General features: G+C 42.5%; 4 protein-coding genes across 7 annotated transcripts; 2 read left to right on the top strand and 2 right to left on the bottom strand.

Moving 5' to 3' along the window:
- Positions 1-93: 93 nt before the first annotated feature.
- On the bottom strand, positions 94-5,139 carry gtf2f1 (general transcription factor IIF, polypeptide 1). Of its 3 annotated transcripts, none has more exons than XM_035615572.2 (14): positions 5,018-5,139; positions 4,563-4,634; positions 4,360-4,406; positions 4,071-4,143; positions 3,313-3,506; positions 2,951-3,121; positions 2,631-2,842; positions 2,383-2,533; positions 2,210-2,265; positions 1,972-2,103; positions 1,790-1,860; positions 1,421-1,562; positions 1,065-1,203; positions 94-819 (listed from the first exon to the last, which is right to left on the bottom strand). In XM_035615572.2, the coding sequence occupies exons 2-14, from the start codon at positions 4,572-4,574 to the stop codon at positions 615-617; spliced, it is 1,605 nt and encodes a 534-aa protein (XP_035471465.1). In that variant the 5' UTR covers positions 4,575-4,634; positions 5,018-5,139; the 3' UTR covers positions 94-614. The 3 variants fall into 3 exon arrangements, with proteins under 3 accessions (XP_035471465.1, XP_035471467.1, XP_035471466.1); XM_035615574.2 differs by lacking the exon at positions 5,018-5,139 and adding an exon at positions 4,948-4,994; XM_035615573.2 differs by lacking the exon at positions 5,018-5,139 and adding an exon at positions 4,781-4,857.
- Positions 4,806-13,210, top strand: LOC118288968 (deoxyhypusine synthase). 2 transcript variants are annotated; one of them, XM_035615578.2, is made up of 13 exons: positions 5,537-5,642; positions 6,408-6,494; positions 6,763-8,762; positions 9,046-9,149; positions 9,269-9,444; positions 9,577-9,732; positions 9,873-9,994; positions 10,547-10,643; positions 10,901-10,987; positions 11,074-11,179; positions 11,264-11,367; positions 11,582-11,707; positions 12,504-13,210. In XM_035615578.2, the coding sequence occupies exons 4-13, from the start codon at positions 9,050-9,052 to the stop codon at positions 12,594-12,596; spliced, it is 1,167 nt and encodes a 388-aa protein (XP_035471471.1). In that variant the 5' UTR covers positions 5,537-5,642; positions 6,408-6,494; positions 6,763-8,762; positions 9,046-9,049; the 3' UTR covers positions 12,597-13,210. The 2 variants fall into 2 exon arrangements, with proteins under 2 accessions (XP_035471468.1, XP_035471471.1); XM_035615575.2 differs by lacking the exon at positions 5,537-5,642 and adding an exon at positions 4,806-4,918 and having other exon boundaries at positions 6,763-9,149.
- Positions 13,211-13,545: 335 nt separating this feature from the next.
- On the top strand, positions 13,546-18,079 carry fbxw9 (F-box and WD repeat domain containing 9). The gene is made up of 7 exons (XM_035616183.2): positions 13,546-14,194; positions 14,280-14,427; positions 15,047-16,040; positions 16,523-16,671; positions 16,774-16,977; positions 17,064-17,129; positions 17,244-18,079. The coding sequence occupies exons 1-7, from the start codon at positions 14,073-14,075 to the stop codon at positions 17,316-17,318; spliced, it is 1,758 nt and encodes a 585-aa protein (XP_035472076.1). The 5' UTR covers positions 13,546-14,072; the 3' UTR covers positions 17,319-18,079.
- Positions 18,080-19,348: 1,269 nt separating this feature from the next.
- LOC118288484 (guanine nucleotide-binding protein G(I)/G(S)/G(O) subunit gamma-12-like) lies at positions 19,349-20,739 on the bottom strand. Its single transcript, XM_035614635.2, has 3 exons — positions 20,096-20,739; positions 19,867-20,003; positions 19,349-19,610 (listed from the first exon to the last, which is right to left on the bottom strand). Exons 2-3 carry the CDS (start codon positions 19,957-19,959, stop codon positions 19,485-19,487), a joined length of 219 nt encoding a protein of 72 aa, XP_035470528.1. The 5' UTR covers positions 19,960-20,003; positions 20,096-20,739; the 3' UTR covers positions 19,349-19,484.
- Between the last annotated feature and the right edge of the window lie 192 nt (positions 20,740-20,931).

Below are 20,931 nucleotides of genomic sequence, written 5' to 3'. Positions count from 1 at the left end.
CGATATGAAATATTGAAAATATTGTGGTTGATCGTGACACTGGTGACAATGATCCATCCACCAAGCGTAAATGAAGGATGCGGTAAACAGCAGCATATTTGACATTTTATTAGAAAAACTTCTACCTAAGAAAAACACGTTAAACACATTTTACTTTACCGTCATCAAAGTTTAACACCTTACATGTGGAGAGAAATCCTACAAAGGCTGAACTTTTTCCCCCACTCAACACTTACAAAGTTTCTTTTCATTTAATATCAGATTTAAGGACTATGACTAAGACTAATTCAAAATGCTAAATGGGAATATTGTCAATTATGTTTTCATCAATGTATAATCACCTGAAATAAAGAACTGTTTGTTATCTTACAATGAGCCTTATATTTATGTCCACATTTAAAACCTATCCTTGACCGTGGAGCGGGGCCGTGTCCCTACAATTTTCCAGAGACAACAAATTAAACAGAGCCTTGAGTGTTGTCGTGGAACCTGCCTCCTACACGCTTACTAGGGGGAGGGGGAGGCGAGGGTATTGGGTTGTTTGCAATCAAACTGCTAGAACCTACACTATTTTGTTTCTCCTTCTCTTCTCCACAGTCCCTCACTACCATCGCTTATTCTGTGAGGTAGAAGTGCATTTTGTCGTTGACATTCTTGCGCTCTGGGTTGAGGCGCTTCAGGATTTGTGCCAGCACGTTGACGGTCTGCTCACTGCTCAAGCCTGTGCGCTTGGTCTGAAATTTCTTCAGCAGATCTTTGGTGGTCATGGGTTTACGGATCAAGTAGCGCCGGACCGCCTCCTCTGTTAGCTGCACATCACTATGGGGCAGAAGAAAGAACTCAACTTTTACCCTGTTCACAAACAGCCAGTCAAACTATTTCCTTTTGAGGCTCACAATAAATGTCTATTTGTAGTTTTGATGTTTCACCGAAACAAAGAATCAAAGAAGTATGGAAGCACAAGTACGGATAAGTATTATGTTTCTATATCTCTGTGCTTCGAATTAAGAAGAAATACGAGTAAATAGCTTAATATTTCTTTTAGACATAAAGAAACAACATACCTGGAGCTTGGGGTGGATTTTCCTGATGGAGGTTGAGGTGTGTTCTTCCCAGAGGGAACAGGACTCTGACTGCTGGGCTCCATCTTCAGCCTTTTGGCTGCTGGTGAATCAGTGCCTGGACCTGGAATCTGTCTCTTACCTGTGCGGGATTTGTTTGAAAATAAAAAGACAAATGAAAGCCCACGTATTTAACTAATAACCTCTTTTGAAAGATCAGATCTTTCTGTGCGTGCACGTGTGCGACTGTCAAACAACGAATGTTCATCGCTCAAGAGGTTTAGGGTTAGAGTCAAATTATGTAGCTCTGCACGTTTGTGTGCAAACGTCACAGCACACCATTGATATACAGTACGTACCTTGCTCTAGCTTGCTGGCGGCAGCATGGAGTGTATTGGAAGTGGAGGCAGAGTCTATGGATGGTGTCCCAGGACGGCTGCCAGTCCTGGAGCTGCCTGCAGAGCCACGGCCACCTCCACGTTTAGGAGGAGTGCTCTTCTTCTAAAGGGAGAGAGAGAGAGAAAGATGTTTGATAAGAACAAAAAGGAAAACAAACACATACATACAGAAGGATTCACAAATTCACCACCAACATATATCAGCTGGTAGAGCTCAACAGGGTGAGCTTATGATGAAGAGGATAGTGATGACAACTACAAATTTAGACAAACGCACATTCTGGAGCAAAGACAGCCTACGGAATACACACACACACACACTCAAATCACCATGAACAGAGCAGAGGGCGTGTCTCCCTCGATGTCACTGTCGTCTGAGATGTCCGATTCACCGCTGCTGTCTGTCACACACACAAATCAAACAGAAAGGAGTATCATTCAACAACCGGGGTGTTTATTAGGTTTCTCTTTCAAGTGTGTATTGTGTCAAGGTGTCCACTTTGATACTGTACCTTTTTTCTTCTTCTTTTCCATTTGGACCGGGGTTTTCTTTCCTTCCTCCTCTTCCTCCTCCTCTTTTCCTTCCTCATCATTCTGTTTCTCTTCTTCGCTCTCTTCCTCACTTTCAGATGCCTCATCAATTCCTATGATGGGACATTTTGATTGACTATATATATATATATTTTTTTAGTTTTATTTGAACATGGATTAATCAATAGATCAGTAATATTCAACCACAGTTGGTCAAACCTTTAGGGTGGTCCTCTCCTTTGCTGGGCTTTCCCTTTTCTGGCTCTTCGTCTGAGCTGCAATTAGAAATAAAAAGAATTACAGACCCATCAACGAGGAAACAAAACCAAAAACAAACGTACATAGAGTCGATTAAGTGGGAACATTCTTCGCCACTACACAGTGGATCTGACCTGCTTTCATCCGACATGTAATCCACCTCCAGACCCTCGTAGTCGCCGTCATCGCTGTCTTCCAAGGCCTCGTTATCATTGCCCTTTCGCTTCTTCTTTTTTGCTCCTCCTTTCGCTGCATTTTTCTTGACCTTTGCTTTGCTCCCTCCATCTGCCCAATGGAGAGAGGGGTTGAGGAGAACGATCACATGATGACAAAGGGAGGGAATACGTGGACGGGTACAGTATGGCCGTTTTCTTCCCCTTACCTTCCCCCATACTGCTGTCACTGTCGTCACTACTCATTTCCAGGTCATCTTCTAGATCATGAATGCGCAGATCGCCCCCTCGGCCGCCGCCGCCCCCCTTTTTCTTCTTCTTCCCCGATTTCTCGGCCTCGTCTTCATCATCTTCGCCATGCTCCTGCTCGCGGAGACGCTTCTGAAGCATGATGTTGAAGTGATTCACCACCTTGTTCCTCCTGTGTAAATACAACACTGTCTGATATTTATCTACTTCACCTACACCATTGGGTGTATACTCTTCCTCGACAAACAGCCACCACTCACTGGTGCTCCCCCTTTCTCACCTGCCCCACTCCTCCTCAGCTTCCTCGGCAGTGAGAGTTCGGTGCTTGGCCTGTGGTATAAAGTTGTACCAGCCATTGACAGGGAAGGCCTCAAAAGCGCCATCGGGACACTGTGTAAAAATGTAGTAGGATGCATTTTCTGTAACACCGCCCTTCTTTTGACCTTTGAACCTGACAAAAACAGAGGGAGACAGTGGCTGTAGAGCAAACAGTCGGAAGGCCCCATCAGGCCTGCAAAGACAGTCTACATTTGCAGAAAGAATATTTTTTCCAAGTAGCATTTCAGAGATATACTGTGTATCATGTGTGTGTTCCGGATACAATGTTGTGTATTGAGCATGGAGACGTTTCCCCCTCCTCACCTCTTGCCAGCCTTGCCATTGACTTTGAGGATCCAAGGTTGTTCCTCCACTTTGAACTCACGTGTCACGATGCCAAACTTCTTCCGCCGTGCTTCCTCACGCTGCTTTTTGCCAAACTCACTGCCAGCTGCACCTTCCGCAGTCTCTTCCTCTCCATATATCCGCCGAGCACTCATGTCTCTCTCCATACGAGCCTGGAAAGGAAGAGCGAGGCAGCTGTTAACAAACAAAAAACTGAGAGAGGTGCGCTATGGTTATGGATTGTTCTTACAATGTTATTATGAGGGTGATTACACAGCTTGTCCTTTTTATTCCACTACTGGAATCCTACCTAATGGCAAGTGCATCACAACCTAGAATGGCTCTCAGTAACTTATAGTAGAAAATATAAAAGAAAAAAAAGTTGTCTGTTAACCTCAGATTCTTTTTTTTGTCATAAAACACCGCCCCCCCCCCCCTTTTTTAAAATTCCTGGATCTGCCACTTAATCCACATTTGCACCAAAATTCCCTGCAGAGTGACATTCAGTCCACAGATATGAAAACAACATCACTTGTGTGCTATACAACCCTGTTTGGTGCCTTTTTTTTTTTTACTAACTGCTCGTTGTTCTTTTTATGTTGTCGGTTGTTTTTATGACTGTGTCTGTCATCGTTGCTTCCTTTTTATGACTGTCTGTCTTCGTGTTGTTGCCCGACAATTTTCCACTTTTGTCGACAACACAGTTCTATTCTCTACACACGCACAAGGAAGCCCACCTGTGTCCATGTTGAACAGTTGACTCGGTCTCCTGCATTGAAAGCCATGATGTTGTACTTCTTACTGGTGTTTCTGTTGGGACACACGAACAGAAATGCAGACAAAAAAGTCACAAACACCCTATTCATTCCTACCCAGGGTTTGCAAGAATAGCTGATTATATTTATCAATTTCTAATTGTTTACTATGAATATCATCAAGTGATGCTTTTTTATAATCCCTACTATACTACAAGGACTGTCCTGACACCTTTCTGTGGACGTTCGCAAGTCAGTCCCAGTTACTCACTTGGGCACTCGCACGGTGTACTCTGTGGCTGAGGAACTGCTGCTCCCCTGGAAGACAGACAGATCCAGAGGATTTCTTTGAGAGCACTTAGTCTTGACCCATGTACCAAACAGACTGGGGTCTCTTTTAAACTTAAATATGGGTTGGGGTGAAGAGGAAGTAGCGATTTTTTTTTTTATCGTTGAGAGCAAGTCAAAACTTACCAGTGAAGTCATGGTTGCCGGTCGATCTCTGGACGGACTCACCACGGTAACAGCTCAGGTTCGCTTGTGGCACTGTTGAAAGAACTGCGTTAGTAACGGGGATACACTTGATCAAAGGCGAATTCAAAGGGGAAAAGTCACACAGAGCTAAATCATCATTTTGTGCATGTTTAATCTTGAGTTACACGGAGCAAGTCGCTCGTATGCGATTGACTAACCGTGAACTAATTGTAACAGTGAAAGAAAACGGTTAAGTCGACAAGCTGCCGTTTCCTGTAGCCCCCTGATGCCAACACACACACACACAGCAGCTACACGACGACTGATCACTGGGAAAACCCAGCTGCAAAGTGACGGTGCGCACGTTTGAAGTAAAGTCACATACAAACACAAGGCTGCACAGGCGTTCATGAATCTCTACTATGTAGATATTAAATCCTTTATCGCAGATTTACCGGTTAGCAAACTCGCTCCGTGCTTGTTCCGTTGGGTTTATATAGTCGACGGGAAACTTGGACTATGAACAATGGTTCCTACCCCCCCAGCAAACGTCGGTCCGACGGCGACGTTATGTTCTTGGTCCAATAATGGTCCTAGTCGAAAGCCCACAACTGCAATGTGGTTGAGTCTCTCTACCCCCCCTAAATACAAAGACGTTTGATAGTTGTTAAATGCCCATGCCTCAATGCACACTATGTTAGTGGCAACATTAATATTTGGAGAGTTGTTTTCTGTCTATTTAAATGATGTAATTCAAAGCTGACTGCTGGCCTGTACTAGCATTTCTGAGTTGTGTTACAGTATTGTGCTTGCTACAGTTGTGTGCACGTCACTTGCCAGCATTGTGTGGTTTACGCCCTACTTCTATACCAAATGCTTGTGATCAGCGAGTACCTGTCGATTGTCGCACCGCTCGAATGTTCATTACAATCCTTGATTATCGTTAATTGAAATCCTGTCACACGCTCCCTGTTAATGCAATGATCGGAGGATCAGAGTCACACACTCTCCTGCGATCTGTGATCTCATCGCATATATAACAGGTGGCGAATCCTCTCAGGATCCCTACCAGCGACAGAGGTGAGACACGTATATAGAAACTGTGATGATTTTGCATTTGGCATGCTGAACTGCATCTAGATAAACAGTCTAAACTCTACACCTGGACTCTGCATCCCCCCTCGTCTGCACTCTAACCTGAGCACAAATTTAGTGTCCTGATCCAACCCACTGAACCGATTGTTGCCACTCCTATTGCTCTCCAATACTCGCCATCACACAATTATCAATATATAAAATGTTGTAAAATGGTCGTGATCCGACCAGACGTCCACACTACATCCACTTCAAGTGAAAAGACAACATCCAATATTAAAACATTGAAAACACATTCATGCCTAAATTACCTTGTCTTGTTTGGCCTGGTTCAAATCGATCCTTGGCCACAAGTGATGGACACACCAGATCCAGCTAGGTGCTGGTCTTCAGCTGATGAGCAGCTCAGCAGGTGAGGCACTGGTTGTGGTCTGAGGGTTTGATCGGTACTTGACCATAAACCTGGACAGCTTTGTCCCGACACTACCCTCCCCAAAATCCATGCCCTCCACTTGCATTGTACACCCAGCAATTTGAGGATGGACTGTGGTTACATGTTTTATGCCATCCCTTTTCAGGGAGTGTTTGAACCTCTAGCTGACAGGGCTATCATCACTGACAAAGACAACTGGATCTACACGGGTGGCAAAGATGTTTCTCAATTCCTCCACGGTCATGGATGCAGTAGTGGACTGAATCGAGTGCGCCTTGATCGACAGTTTCATATTTCTGTGATGTTTTGTACCTCAGGGCATTCGCTGGACTCCATCTAAGGTGATCCACCGACTGGTCAAGGAGATTAACAACCCTGAATCGGTTTACTACTTGGCCTACAAGGTGAGTCCTGAGACCTGTACTTCGCTGCAGGATTTGCGGATAGCGAGGTAACTTCAGGTTTAACCCTTGGTCTTCTGTTTTACAAAGGTGGTTCCCTTCAGGTAAATTACTAGAGTAACATACTGAACACTTAACCCGCAGAGCAGGTTAAAAGATCAACGTATAAAAAAAGCACCACTTACTGACTAATCAGTTCTCTTGGAAAATGGCATCACTATTTTTGCATCACCTGGCATGACTGACAGGTGTGGTTCTATTTCTATTGAAGAGAGAGACAGGTAGATTGTTTGGCAAACAAAGAATCCAAACCGGACTGGAAGACGGAGACCAGGCGGGGCATGGCCGAAGAGAGGAAAGGACTGGATAACGACCCTGAGGAAAAGATGGACCAGAAATGATGACTGATCTGTAGGAGTCTCGATGAACTGTGCTTAAGTACTGCAGCAGGGGTGATGAGTAGATACATACCGACGATCCACAGGTGAACAGGTGGAGACCATACCCAGCAGCACACACAGGAACACAGACAGTACTGACAACCAATAGAGGACCAACAAACAGAAAGGAGAGGGAACACAGGAGAACATAGGGCAGCAGCTGTTGACACAGATTTGGTTCGGACTAATGTCTATGGCTACAACATGTTTTCTATACAAAAGGTACTGCAAAATACATATATACTCATCACTTTTTTTCACAAATTTGAACATACCGGATGGTCCCTCTCCTTCTGCCACGTGGCTAAGATGATGACCATTGAGGTTGAGAAGTGTCAATCTACTAAAAATAACAAGCTCACCGAGCTGTGACCCAGTTTCTGTTTCAGAACAACATCCCAGTGTTCAGCCCAGCCCTGACGGATGGTGCCATAGGAGACATGGTTTGCCTCTTCTCAATTGAGAACCCTGGTTTGATATTGGACATAATAGAAGTTTAAAAAAAACAGCCTGCATCTCTGCTGACTCAGTTTGTCTCTGTGTTATCTGGTCTTACACTATGCGTTTGATTCCAGATACTTCAAAGTTGAACAACCTTGTAACAGTTGCAAACAGCACAGGAGCGATCACCCTGGGGAGAAGTGTGGCCACACACCACATATGCAATGCCAATTCCTGGGTTAGTATTTACCATGTTTTGAGTTTGATGTGTTCAGTTATTTTCCATTTAGAATTTATTAAGGAGGCCCAAGTACAGTAGATGTGCCCCCAGCATACAGACAGCCAACATTAATATCAAGCATTCTCTTCTGCATTTTTCTGTTCTGTGCTTTCTTAAAAGACTGCTTTGTTTCCTTCAAGAGGGGTGGAGCTGACTATGCGGTGTATGTGAACACGGCTCAGGCGTTTTTATGGTTGCGACTCAGGAGCTAGACCTGATGAAGCTGTGTCCTGGGGCGCAACCTGTGAAAGGATCTTTATCTTTATCTATATTCTGTTTTAACCAAAAGTATTTATGGGACTTTTAGCCCCAGGACTTTTTCAAGGTTCCCGAAGATTCTAAACAGGTTCATGCTGCTTATATATGAACAACCGAAAGCTACAACAGGCTTTTGCAGACCAGTTCACTGGGTGTGGTAATGCAGATTCAAAACAGCCCAAACACTACACCTGCTGTGGAAACGCAGCCTTTTCTACTAATATTGGCTATAACATATTAACATCAATATTATGTTCCATCTACTATTCCTTTTTTGATTTGATAAAATAATTGCAAAAACAGCAAAGTGCACGAATGCAACAATGGATTATGTTCTATTTCGAAAAAGTTACTGGCAATACAAATTTGAATGTTAGTGAGATTATGTGCACTGTAACCTTATCCATTCATCATAGAGCTTCATTGGAATCACTAAAGATCAAACCTACCAAGAGGGTTTAATCATCCTTGTTGTACTCACAAAATGTCAATCTGTCTTTCCAGGTGTTTGGAGATGCCACCATAATCTTCCCCTTGTTAGTGGCAGAAATGTTCGCAGTTCATGCGAATACGACTGCTGGCAAGAAAAAAGAATGAAATCAAGGCCTTCTCAAATCTTTTATCAGAAGCAGCAGCATTTTTTCCACTTTCTCTCACTCTTTTTTTTTTTTGATCTGGTGTTTGTGCTGTTTGTGTGTTGTTTGACAGTCATTTCTCACGGTGGATCCTCTTGAATTATTGTTTCAGGAAAATATTGTAGTTTGACCCAACTGGATTGATTTGCCTAAGTTAGTTTGTTGTCCTGGGAGGTCTTCATTCTGTTTCACAACCTTACCCATTCATCCTCATACCGTAAGTAAAATGTTTTGGTTGGACCAGTAGAACAGGTTAAGAATTTAAGTAGCAGACCTGGTGATCAGCCTTATCCCGGTTGCACATACTGTTCATTATATCAGTATTTAAGGAACTAGAATACGTTCATGTAAATTTTATAACAATTTTAAGTGCTGTTGAGATTTTAATGCAAACAGAATATTATACAAACACCATGTAGCTATATGCTTCATTTGGTTAAAATGTTTAAATGATTTGGGAACGCCCATCTGCACACAACTCCGCCCTCCTGGTCTTATAGAGGAATGAAAACGGCAGGTTTAAATCAGAGTTTTGGAGCATTGACTGTGGAACATCCAGAGGACAAACCATTCTTAAGAGATCTTCTGTCTGCAAACTTTACAGGTAACATTATAATTCGCCAGTTCTACACGTGAAACATCAGTGCAGTCAGTGTAGCATTTTATTTTTCTGTCAACCTCTCCAAACTCGGCCCGCTGACCAATGGTGTAACTTTTCTGCAGACATTATGGGCTCCAAGCAAATCTACAGGAACACTATCACCCTACCAGACACACCAAAGGTACAGGGCTATGACTTCAACCAGGGAGTGGACCACAGAGCTCTGCTGCAGTCCTTCCTCAGCACCGGCTTCCAGGCGACTAATGTGGGCTTGGCTATCCTGCAGATCAACAGCATGGTGAGCTAGATGGTGCACCAGGACAGGAGGATGTCTGTAAATCAGCGTGTTTATCGGATTTCCAGTGTATCAGATTTTCACAATAGTTTTCATAGCTTTTATTAGTCTTTGTAATCTTCTCCACACCCACAGATCAAGAGGCGTCAGCAACCAGTGGAGGCAGCGAATGCAACTGCTGACAAGGACCCGTCCACCTCCCTGAGCTGCACCATCTTCCTCAGTTACACTTCCAACCTCATCAGCAGTGGAGTCAGGGAGAGCATATGTTATCTCGCAGAACACAGAATGGTATATGACCCACCTCAACAGGCTTTTGCAGTACATAATGCAGGACATTATAAAATATGTGCTTTGTAACAGAGATTGTAGCTTGTCCACAAGCTGCACATGCCCTGATACATGTTCAACACATGTCTTTCTCTGTATAGGTGGATGTCTTAGTGACCACAGCTGGAGGCATAGAAGAGGATCTGATCAAGTGTTTGGGCCAGATCTACATGGGAGACTTTACTCTGTCTGGAAAGGATCTGTTTAAAAAGGGCCTTGACAGGTCCGTCAGCATTTTCAGATTAGCATAATTCAAGTCACCTTGCAAATTTGGCTGCAACTAGTGGTTTCCACAGCAAGTGAGGTTTAAAGGGGCATACACACCAAAGAGAGACCTTCAGTCGTTCAGACAGAGGAAGTTAAATGAAACTTAAATAAAAGTGAATGGTTCTACTAATAAATCACTGAAATTAAAAATCTAAACAAGACACTTGTGTGGATTAACAAAGGATCAGCTAGTGTATCTGTTTTTGATCAAAATATCTGCTGCTGCAATCTGATTTACTGCTGCACAGCACATAATTTTCCACACAACTGCACAATAAAGTTGACTATCTTGCTGAGGAGATTAAAGTGTGTGGCCTACAGCTGTATCATTTAATGTCTCACTGTGCCTGCTTAAGTTGTAGCATTACTTCCATGCAAAAATGTAAAATTATTCGCTGACGAATATGATTGTTCTTTTTTAGATACATTTTACAGGCTGCTTTGGGACAAATTCATTGCATTTACTGTGACTTCATCACAATTAAACAATGTATCATTTTTGCTGCAGGATTGGCAATCTTCTGATGCCAGATGAAAACTATACGTTATTTCAAAAATGGTTGACATCAATCTTGACGCAGATGCTGCTCGAGCAGAACACTCAGGTGAGTGGACTTTTGTTAAGATTGTTGATACAGATGATAAGAAAAACACCCGGCACAGTACTCAACATTATCCCAAAATACATTATACATTATATTTTGATAACTTACTGTATTACAAATTGTAACCATGTAAATGTGTTATAAAGAAGGAAATTCTGATGCTATTTGGTCCAGTATGGTAGCTATGGTGCCCTGATACCTCTCTCTGCAAGAGATCACTATACATTTTTATTTTTCTGTGATGTTCCTTCCCTCAGGGTGTTCGCTGGACTCCTTCGAAGATGATCCATCGACTGGGAAAGGAGATCAACCACCCTGAATCTGTTTGCTACTGGGCCTACAAGGTGAGTCCTGGTATACATCAGAAGTATTGGTTTAACCTATCTAGAGATTGTGTTGTAACTGAGCGCTGACTTGGTCTCTGATTTAGAATAGCATCCCAGTGTTCAGCCCCGCCCTTACAGACGGCGCTATAGGAGACGTGCTCTACATCTTCTCAGCTGAGAACCCTGGCTTGATATTGGACATAGTTGAAGGTCAAACAGTCTTTGTTGGTTCTTACTTTATTTTGTCTTTGTGTTTTTGAGTGATCTTACGCACTGATTTTTTTTTTACTTTAGATATTTCAGGGATAAACAGGATTGCTGTGAACGCCAGAAGCACAGGGATGATCATCCTAGGGGGAGGGTTAGCCAAACACCACACATGCAATGCCAATGTTTGGGTAAGTCTTTTTGGTTTTTGACTTGGAGAGGAAAAGGAAATGCAGATGAGATTGAAGCAGCTTATTTAAATAATATTTGTCCTAAGGTGGAGCACTAAATACCTGTTGTTGTGGCAAACTGTGTCATCTTTCACACCAATCTACTGTATTAATCAATGAATCAATATACTATAGTGTGTTGTTTTAAAAGCTAAACTGCTTTGTTTCCTTCCAGAGGGAGGGAGCTGACTATGCGGTGTATGTGAACACGGCTCAGGAGTTTGATGGTTGTGACTCAGGAGCTAGACCTGATGAAGCTGTGTCCTGGGGCAAGATCAAACTGGAGGCTCAACCTGTGAAGGTATCTTTGTCTTTATCTATATTCTGTTTTAACCAAAAGTATTTATGTGACTTTTGGCCAGGATTTTTTCAAGGTTCCTGAAGATTCTAAAAGGTTCATGCTGATTATATATGAACAACCGAAAGCTACAACAGGCTTTTCGAGACCAATTCACTGGGTGTGGTGGATGTAAATCAAGCAGCACCACTAATCATGGAGGAGATCAAATTATCATCGTGCTTCTGTTGATCGGAAAAGAGTTGAGCATTTGTAACAAAATGTATTCAAAACAGCCCAAACACTATACCTGCTGTGGAAACATAGCCTTTTCTACTAATATTGGCTATAACATTTCAACGTCAATATTAAGATTGCAGTGGGTGCTAAGCCATGAAGGTATCTTTTAAATCAATTTTAATATATTGTCAAATTTAAGGAATTTATTTAAGGATAGCCCCTTGAGATGCAGCATCTTATTTTCAAGGGTGTGTTACAACACAGATACAGAATGTATACAACACAACATACAAGAGAAACAAAAATTACATAACACATACATTTTACAAATAAAATCTACTGGAGCTAGAGACATAAATGCAAGAGTGTATTACATTATATCTTTAATATCCACAAGCACCATGTATGGAAAAAACATTGTGTACCAACTTTGTTTATCCACAATAATGTAATAATAATGGAATAACAATATATCCTCCTCTATAGCAATAGAAGCAGGCATACAAAGAAAGGGGTTGAATGCCCTTGAGGGTTTTTTCTCTCTGATTTAATACAAAGCCTGTTGTTCTGTCTTCTGCAGGTGTTTGCAGATGCCACCATTATCTTCCCCTTGTTAGTGGCAGAAACATTTGCTGTTAATGCTGATAAGAAGACCACAGCCAAGGAAAACTAATAATTTGAGACCACCTTGAGTGAAGTACTACTAAGGCAACATGCATAACATTTGAGTCATAGAACAGTCACCCTGAAAATGTTATTTATTCAAATCTGCAGTACGATAGAACGTCAGAAAAGGTCTATTGTTTGATGTTGCCTACTGTCACAGTGAAAATAAATGTTCGGCTGAATAATAATGTCTCAATGTGTCTTTGGGTCAAAATGTGAGGACAGAACTGGATAAAAGCATGAATCCATGTGGTATTCCACGGTAACTGAAATGAAAAGATAGGAAAAGTTAGAAATAATTTAGAAAAATGGTTACTAATAGTAGTCAAAAAAAGTAGTCAAAATGTACATGTTGCATTTAAAAATGTTAACTTGTTAACTATGTATTTACCATCATAATAAAGAATTAATAATACCTAAAATGACTGGAAAAAAAAGATTTACCATGGACTTTGGCCCATGTCCCATCCACTAACATGGAGGAGGCCAGGTTTAAAATATTTTGGCTTCACTTTTGGGAGCTGTCACGTCATCTGTCTTAATATAAAGTGTGTGCAATAAACATGCATATTGTTTGGACTGACATGTACATCAACACAAATGTGATAACGGTCTGAGGGCTATAAATCTTTAAAGTCTATAATTTGTGATGGGGTGAAGCAATGAACCCTTTTTTATTCATACATTCCCATGGTAAATTGAATCCAAAATTAAGTTGAAGTTAAAAAAATAATGAATAAAAAAATAAAACAACAAACATGGGTTGTATTCTTTCGAGGAAAATGTCGGTGTCAAGAACATTTAAAGTAATTTAAAATAATATCCTCTTGAATTTATTGACTCTTTACATTTAAAATATAAGCTTGAAACTCTTTACGGGAAGTTTAAAAAAAAATGGCGTGGAAAAAAAAGCGGTTGCCATGGTTACAGTCTTGCGGCGCAGTTTGATGACGACATCTTCCTACCCCGGAATCGATGTTTGAATTTCCCCCCGTCGTCCGCTTTGACAGCAGTGAATCGATTGCGTTCGAGGCTCCCGCATTTATGTGGCATGTGTCACAGCTCGGTTTACTCGGTGACAGTGGTCTCTGTCTGTCGCAGCGACTCGGACCAGCGACGAGCTCTGTTCCATGTTTGACAGTATGCTAATGTCCCATGTACAGTAGCAGCACGTCAAGCTAACTTGAGCTAAGTACCTGGTGCTGTCTTTCACCTGGACTCCCTCTCCCATATATATATATATATATATATAGATATATATCTATATATCTATAGATATATATAGATCTATAGATACATGTAGATATATATAGATATATAGATATATATATCTTTCTTCACACAGTGCATCTCTGAGCCGAGGTTATCCCACCGTCATATGATTTTGTGCATTAAAACACACACGGTCAGCAACACAGTGTCGAGGTAGTGTCGGCTTACTGTGCCTGTGTCAGCGACCTCGTGCCCCAGAGGAGACGAGGTGATGTCTGAGGTCAGGGAGGACCTGAAGGAACCGGAGTCCGGGGCGGGCGGTGACCAGGGTGGACCATGTCCTGACACCGCGACACCTCTGGTTCATGAAGCTTCCTGGCCTGACCTGCAGGGGTAAGACTTCCATTCACCCTCAGTTCATAACTGGCCGCTCATGATGTCACCCACCGAGTCACGTTGGTCTTCGTGTCCCTTCCAGTCTTCCGCCTGCTGGTCGCTCATCCTCGGCAGACATTAGCCCCTCACCTCCTGCTGAGACGAGTGGCTTGTTGTCACTACCATGGGAGATAGTAACCCACATAGCCTCGCACCTTCCTGCTCAGTGTGTCATCACTGTGCTGCCAAAGGTATGTTTTCAACGTTTATTGGCTCATCACTTAATCTTGTCGTCTCATCTTCTTGTTTATTTGTGTTTCCTCGCCCAGCAGAAGATATAACAATGTGATATCCTTCACTCTTTCACTGTAGACTCTCCAAGTTTCACCAGAAACAATAACAAATCCCATTAAGTTGTTTGTTATATATTTGCTTGACATTTAAAAAATGCAAAAAAGCAGGTATACATTTCAGAATTCAAATTACTAAATTTAAAGGTGACCTGATGAGTTTTTTGAAATGCACTCAGCGTTATTTATCAAAACTCATTATTTTTATCCTTTGGGTTTGAGGAAATGTTTTGAAAATGTTGCCTTTCTCAAGTATTTGAAGTAATTCATCTTTTTTACATGTATGTTCATCTCAGCCTGTGTTGGCACATTGCTGTATTTCTTTGATCATTGGAATAATGTGAAGCAATTGGCAGGACTATGTATCAGCTTGTTGCATGAAAAAACTGTGGACCCACTCATACAGAACTGCAACATGATGCTACTAGAGATCAGAAGCTTGATGGGGATCCTTTGAGACCTTATAGGTCTTGCAGATGTTGTAAATTTTCTTGAATCCTGGTTTCTCTCCTCTTTTCAGGTCTGTCATGCATTGGGTATTGTGGGTAAGGACAGCACCGCTTTGCAGCTCCGAGCACGCAGATTGATAGGACCCCAAGCTGGCTTTCCAGTGGGGCCAAGGGAGGACTTTGACTGGCCTGCTGCTTGTCTGGAGATTGAGCAGCTGATAACCTGCTGGAAAGGCCAAGCATCCCTACACAAGAAGGGTTGCAGGGAAGGGTATCTAGTAAGGCAGCAGCAAAGGGCAGGGCAGGACAGGGAACCAGGTGCAGAAGGACAGGATAATGGCAGGGAGGCTGAGGTAGAAGGGGCAGGGGTGGCTGTGTGGGAGGCTGCGTATGGTGCTGATGAAGAAATGGAGGTGGCAATAGAGGGCGAGGATGGGGAAATGCAGCCCATTGAAGGTGAGGACCAAGTAGCCAGATTGAGAGAGGAGGTGGAAGAGAGACTGGAGATTGATGCAGCAGCACTAATGGAAGAAGAAAGGGATCACAGGATGGAGTTTATTGCTAATGATGGGCAAGATGGTGCTCTTAATCAGCAAGGGGACTTGGCAGACCCCAGGAATCTCGGTAATGGAAGACAGGAAGACGTGGAGCAATGTCAACCATGCAGAAGTCCTAGCCCACCCCCAGCATTAGAATGCATCGCCCTACCTACAGACCACTTTGCCCACATCAACTCGGTCCTCCTCATTGGTGGAGAGGGGAAAGTTCTTGCTACGGGTTCCAGAGACCGGACTGTTAAACTGTGGGATCTGCAAGCAGGCTCTAGTGGCACGCTGCTGCACACATTGGTAGGTCATCAGGGCTGGGTCTGGTGCCTGGCATGTCGGGGATCTCTGCTGGCCTCAGGGGGCTTTGACAGCACAGTGAGGCTGTGGGACCTGCAGGCCGGTTGTGCAGAGAGGGGCCTTATCAGGGCTGGGGCCGCTGTCCTCTGCCTGTCCTGTCAGCCGGATGTGCTGCTGGCTGGTGCATTTGACAAGAGGGTCAGCATGTATGACACCAGAGGTGAGGGGGTTTAACATTCAAAGGGGCAGTAAGTGATTTTAATAGAAAATAAATATTTGGAAAAACCTGCAAATATTTCCTTACGCTCTGCTAGCTGTCGGTTCTGTGTGCGCGCTGGAAATAAATCAGTTTTTTCGGCTCACTCCTGGCACTGTAAATTGTAAACAAACAAATTGGTGCAGACCGCACCACACAACACTGACTGTGCAGCGAATAATGCTACAACTCAGGTGTTCTGGCCTAGTGGTTAGCGTGTCTGTCTCCCATACCCGAGGCTGCGGGTACAAGGCTCGGTCACAAGTTTTCTCCACAATCGCTTACTGCTCCTTCAATTTGCTTGACAGTTTAGTAGGTGAGTGTGCTTTGAGTGTAAATAACAATCAATACATTAGGATAAACTGTCTAATCTCCCTGTGGTATTGGCAGTATAAAAACAAATTATTTGATTTCTGAGGTTGATTTTGTCACAATTTTATCTACAGTGGCTGAACCCCTGGTGAAAAGCCTCTGCCTCCATGGTGGCGCTGTCATGTGCCTAGCTGCAGATGACAAGTACATCATTTCTGGGGGTAAAGACTGCACTGTGTCCGTCTATGACCGCAGGGCAGGCAAAGGCTTGCAGAAAGTTCGGGTAGCTGCAAACACACAAACACGCATGTAGTTTGTCAAGTTGGTGTTTTGTCAGATACACCAGTGTACCAGAACTAAATTCAACCAACCTGTCTGTTTCTAGCTGAACTCTTATCTGCGGTCCATAAGCTACAGTGGCAGTGAGATATGGGCAGGAGACAACAAAGGCACGCTCCACTCCTTTTCTATGCGGGCGGGGAGCTTCAAAATCCTGTCCCAGTTTGATGTGGGACACACAGCTGCGGTCAATGTCATCCACTCATCCCCTGGAAGCCTCTATACATGTTCATCTGACCGTACTGTCAAGGTAGGATCAGGCAAATTCTTTGTTGCATCACCTATTATGCAAATTGTGCAACAGAATTACTGCTATTGCATTTTTTTGTATTGCAGGTACACATCCCTTGTGCGCCTCCAAGGACATTATGCACACTGCATTATCAAGCTGAAGTCAGTGGGGTAAGTGTTTTGTACCACATCTCACAGATAATCATAACTTTTCAAATGTGTGATTATTCCCCGTGTTGTCACTCTCTCACCCATACTCCTTCGGTCTCGGTCTACAACCCTCAGCTAAGTGTGGATGCTGGAGTCCTTGCTGTAGCCTCAGGGGATGTGTGCCTGGAAGTCTGGAGGCCCAGAAAATGAAAGAGCAACGCCTACAAACTACACTATGTGGCACGGATTGAAAGCAGAATGGGGCAAGACCTGAAGCCTATCAACACAAATCTGGTCCTTCAGCATTTTGGAATGCACATAACACAATGAAGGAAACTGTTGTATATATAGCCAAATAAATTATTTCATTTTGATGGACTACAGAGATGTTTTAAAAGTGAAAACTATTGTTTTCCCTATGTTTTAGGAAAAAGTGCTACCACTTGTGTAGTTTATCTTTTCTGCTAATCTTTATATCCTTATGTTGATATTGTCATATGGCAGAGGTGGGGTTGGGAAAGTTCAGCTTTCTCAACCCTTTTTTTATTCCTTGTTTGATTCTGTTGAGAGATGTTTCTGCAAACAATTAAAACTTATAGGATGCATATTTATTCCTAATGTATGTTCCATGGAGATTGTGCCACTTGAAGCTTCCAAAGAAGTTTTTTCCCTTCCTCTTTAAGTTGTTTGTTCAAATAGTCTGAAAAATACAGATATTATAAAAGGATAATAATATTTACATGCTCAAAAATTGAGCAGATCCATTAAAGGAACTGACATTGCATTAGTTGGCAGATACAAATAGCATTAATGATCCTTCATGTACAGTGAATACTTCACAGATTATATATGTTAAAACACACTAAAAGACTTGCCACTGAAGATGTAATTAAATGGTCACATACATGTATTATACTGTTATGTAAAGAATCAAAATCAATAAAAGCTATTAAAAATGAGTTTTACCCCAACTTAAATGATTATCCGTACTTTGTCAGGACAAAGGTGGACAGGACGGCTTTGAGACTCATTGGGCATTGAATGTTGATAATACAGACATGGAGCATGTTAGTACACTTCATACATCCCAAACTACATCATGCACTTAGTTAACAGATTATTGACCTTCGTACATACCCTGATTCTCTCCATGCTCGCCTCCACCCCAAGTTTATCCCCCAGCTCTTGTGTCTGAACAACACTGTTGCTGCTGCACATCGTTCCTGACATTGCTGTTGGTGCAAAGACTGCAAAAATCCCGCTGTCTGGATTCAGCCTCCCTCTTCCACACCCAACACATTACAGGGAAAAGGGATTTGGACCAGTTTTTGTACCTGAGCCAAAGAGTCAACTCAGGTTGTGCAGGAGAGTGGTTAGTCGAGCTCCTGACCTTTCTGTTTGACCTGTACCCCCCTTTGTATTCACTGTTGGTGGCAGTTCAGAGGCTTATTGATGTAAAATGTCACAGTGTTGGAAATGACGGGACTGCAAACGAAGTTGTGACACCATGGTGACAGTGCAAGAATGTGTCGGTTAAAGGGGAATCGTCATATCACTTATGCAAGGACTTAATGAAGGTAGTTGCCCAATCATTATGGCAAATATAGATGATCCATCGACTGGGGAAGGGGATTGAACAACCCTGAATCAATTTACTACTGGGCCTACAAGGCAGGTACTGGTATACATCTGGCTGAGTATTAGTTTAAACCATTTAGTGATTGGATTGTTACTGAGCGAACATCAGTATCATCACCAGAGTTCGGCCCGCCCTTACAGACCTGTTCTACCTCTTCTCAGCTGAGAACCCTGGCTTGATATTTGACATAGCTGAAGGAGTTTGATGGTTGACAGGGTCAACGCTGATGAGGGCGTGTCAGTGCTAAACCTGTGAAGGTGAATAGTTCACAGATACATATGTGACAACAAATAAATAAATCTTTCCAAATAAGATGGCATTAAATTGACACACATTTATTTTACTGATATGTAAAAAATTAAAATTAATTAAAGCTCTCAAGAGAAAAAGTTGGACACGATTTACCAACTGGAAATTATCATCTGTACTATTCCCATTTTTATTCTCACCTATTCCGAGTGTTGTCATCGATTTAGACTATTTCAGATGCACAGGCTGCACCGTCAGGCTGCATTTTCCCCTCCTAGTAGATGCTTTATGGAAAAGTTAACTATTAAAAAAAAATCTATAATGGATTCCGCTATCTCAATTCAGGCAGGGAGACTAGTTACATATTTATTGCCATAGTTAGTTTATACTTGCACACACATTTGACAGTAGAAAAGCAACATTTGCATTCTCAAACATTGGTCGGCCATTTGGCAGTCATATGTGATGATCATCTGTACTCAGCACTGTCAAAGCAGCGTACAGGTCTTCTTATCTTTGAAAGGATTGGACGACGCTGCGATGCCGGTGAGCAGAGGGTCACTGCGCCTGTGGTCTTTACAGTACTGGATCAAGTCTGCTGCTGTCAGGGAGATCTGTCAGGAAACAGGTGGACAGGACGGCTTTGAGACTTGCATATAAATATTGTCATTGCTTATTTTTTATTTTTTTTTGGAAAAGTTCAATACTCATTTGGCATTAAATGGTAATAATACAGACATGGAGCATGTACTGACACCTCATACATCCCACACTACAAAAATCTTCAGGAGACTGAATGGGTCAGTTGAATAAATGACAATGTGCAGCCATCATGCACTTAGTTAACGGATTATTGATCTTCGTACATACCCTGATTCTCTCCATGCTCGCCTCCAGCCGAAGTTGATCCACCAGCTTTTGTGTCTGAACAACACTGTTGCTGCTGCACATCGTTCCTGACATTGCTCTTGGTGTAAAAGATCCTGCTATCTGGATTCAACGTCCCTCTTCCACACCCAACACAGCAGAGGGAAAAGGGATTATGACCAGTATGACCAGGTTGTGAGGGAGCGTCTGGTCAGGGGAGCACCTGACTTACCTTTTTGACCCATACCCCCCTTTGTATTCACTGTTGGGGGCAGTTCAGAGGTTCAGTGATGTGAAAGGTCACTGTTGGAAATGTCACAAACATCACACACTTCGCTGCCGCTGCTGATGAAAAGATATGTTGCTAAGGCATTACGCTGTGCTTCAGGCAGGCTATACTTTTTGCAGGACATTTGAGGCCTTATTGATTTGAAATGTGTTTTCATTAAGGCACTGATATTGTCAAAAGTTATTTGTGCATACGTTTGTATGAATAAATCAGAGCAGACGTGATGACTGCAAAAAGGGTTGTGACACCATGGTGACAGTGCAAGAATGTATCCGTTAAAGGGGAATTGTCATATCACTTATGCAAGGACTTTAGGAAGTTAGCCAGAGTTAGTACCTGATTACTATGGCAACTATTGTGTGTACCTTTAGCTGACAGTTGTAGTATGACATTATTGTTGGGTCTTGTAAAAAAATAGTTACATCCAAAAGTGTCACTTGAAAAAGAGATTACTTTACAGTTTTGCAACAGCAACCTTTAACTTTCTATGATCTCTGCAGACTGACATTTTCCCCCTAAAAGCTGCATAGCTGAAAGTGCTGATGAGACATTGACTATATAGAGGGACAAAACTAGCGCAAATTACTTTGATGTACGTGAAAAAAATGCGTTTTCATGCTAAATAATCAAATATGGAATGACATTAAATATCAAATATTGTATGTAAGACGTCAGTGTTGTTTTTTCCGATATTCTGTCTCCCTCTATTTTAATTTCCTAAACGTATTTTGCAGCAAAAGTGGCGAGTGGGTGAAGTTTGTCCCTCCACGTCCTCCGTA

Source organism: Scophthalmus maximus, chromosome 17, assembly GCF_022379125.1.
Source record: "Scophthalmus maximus strain ysfricsl-2021 chromosome 17, ASM2237912v1, whole genome shotgun sequence".
NCBI classification, from domain to species: Eukaryota; Metazoa; Chordata; class Actinopteri; order Pleuronectiformes; family Scophthalmidae; genus Scophthalmus; species Scophthalmus maximus.
This window is presented reverse-complemented; position numbering and strand designations above follow the sequence as displayed.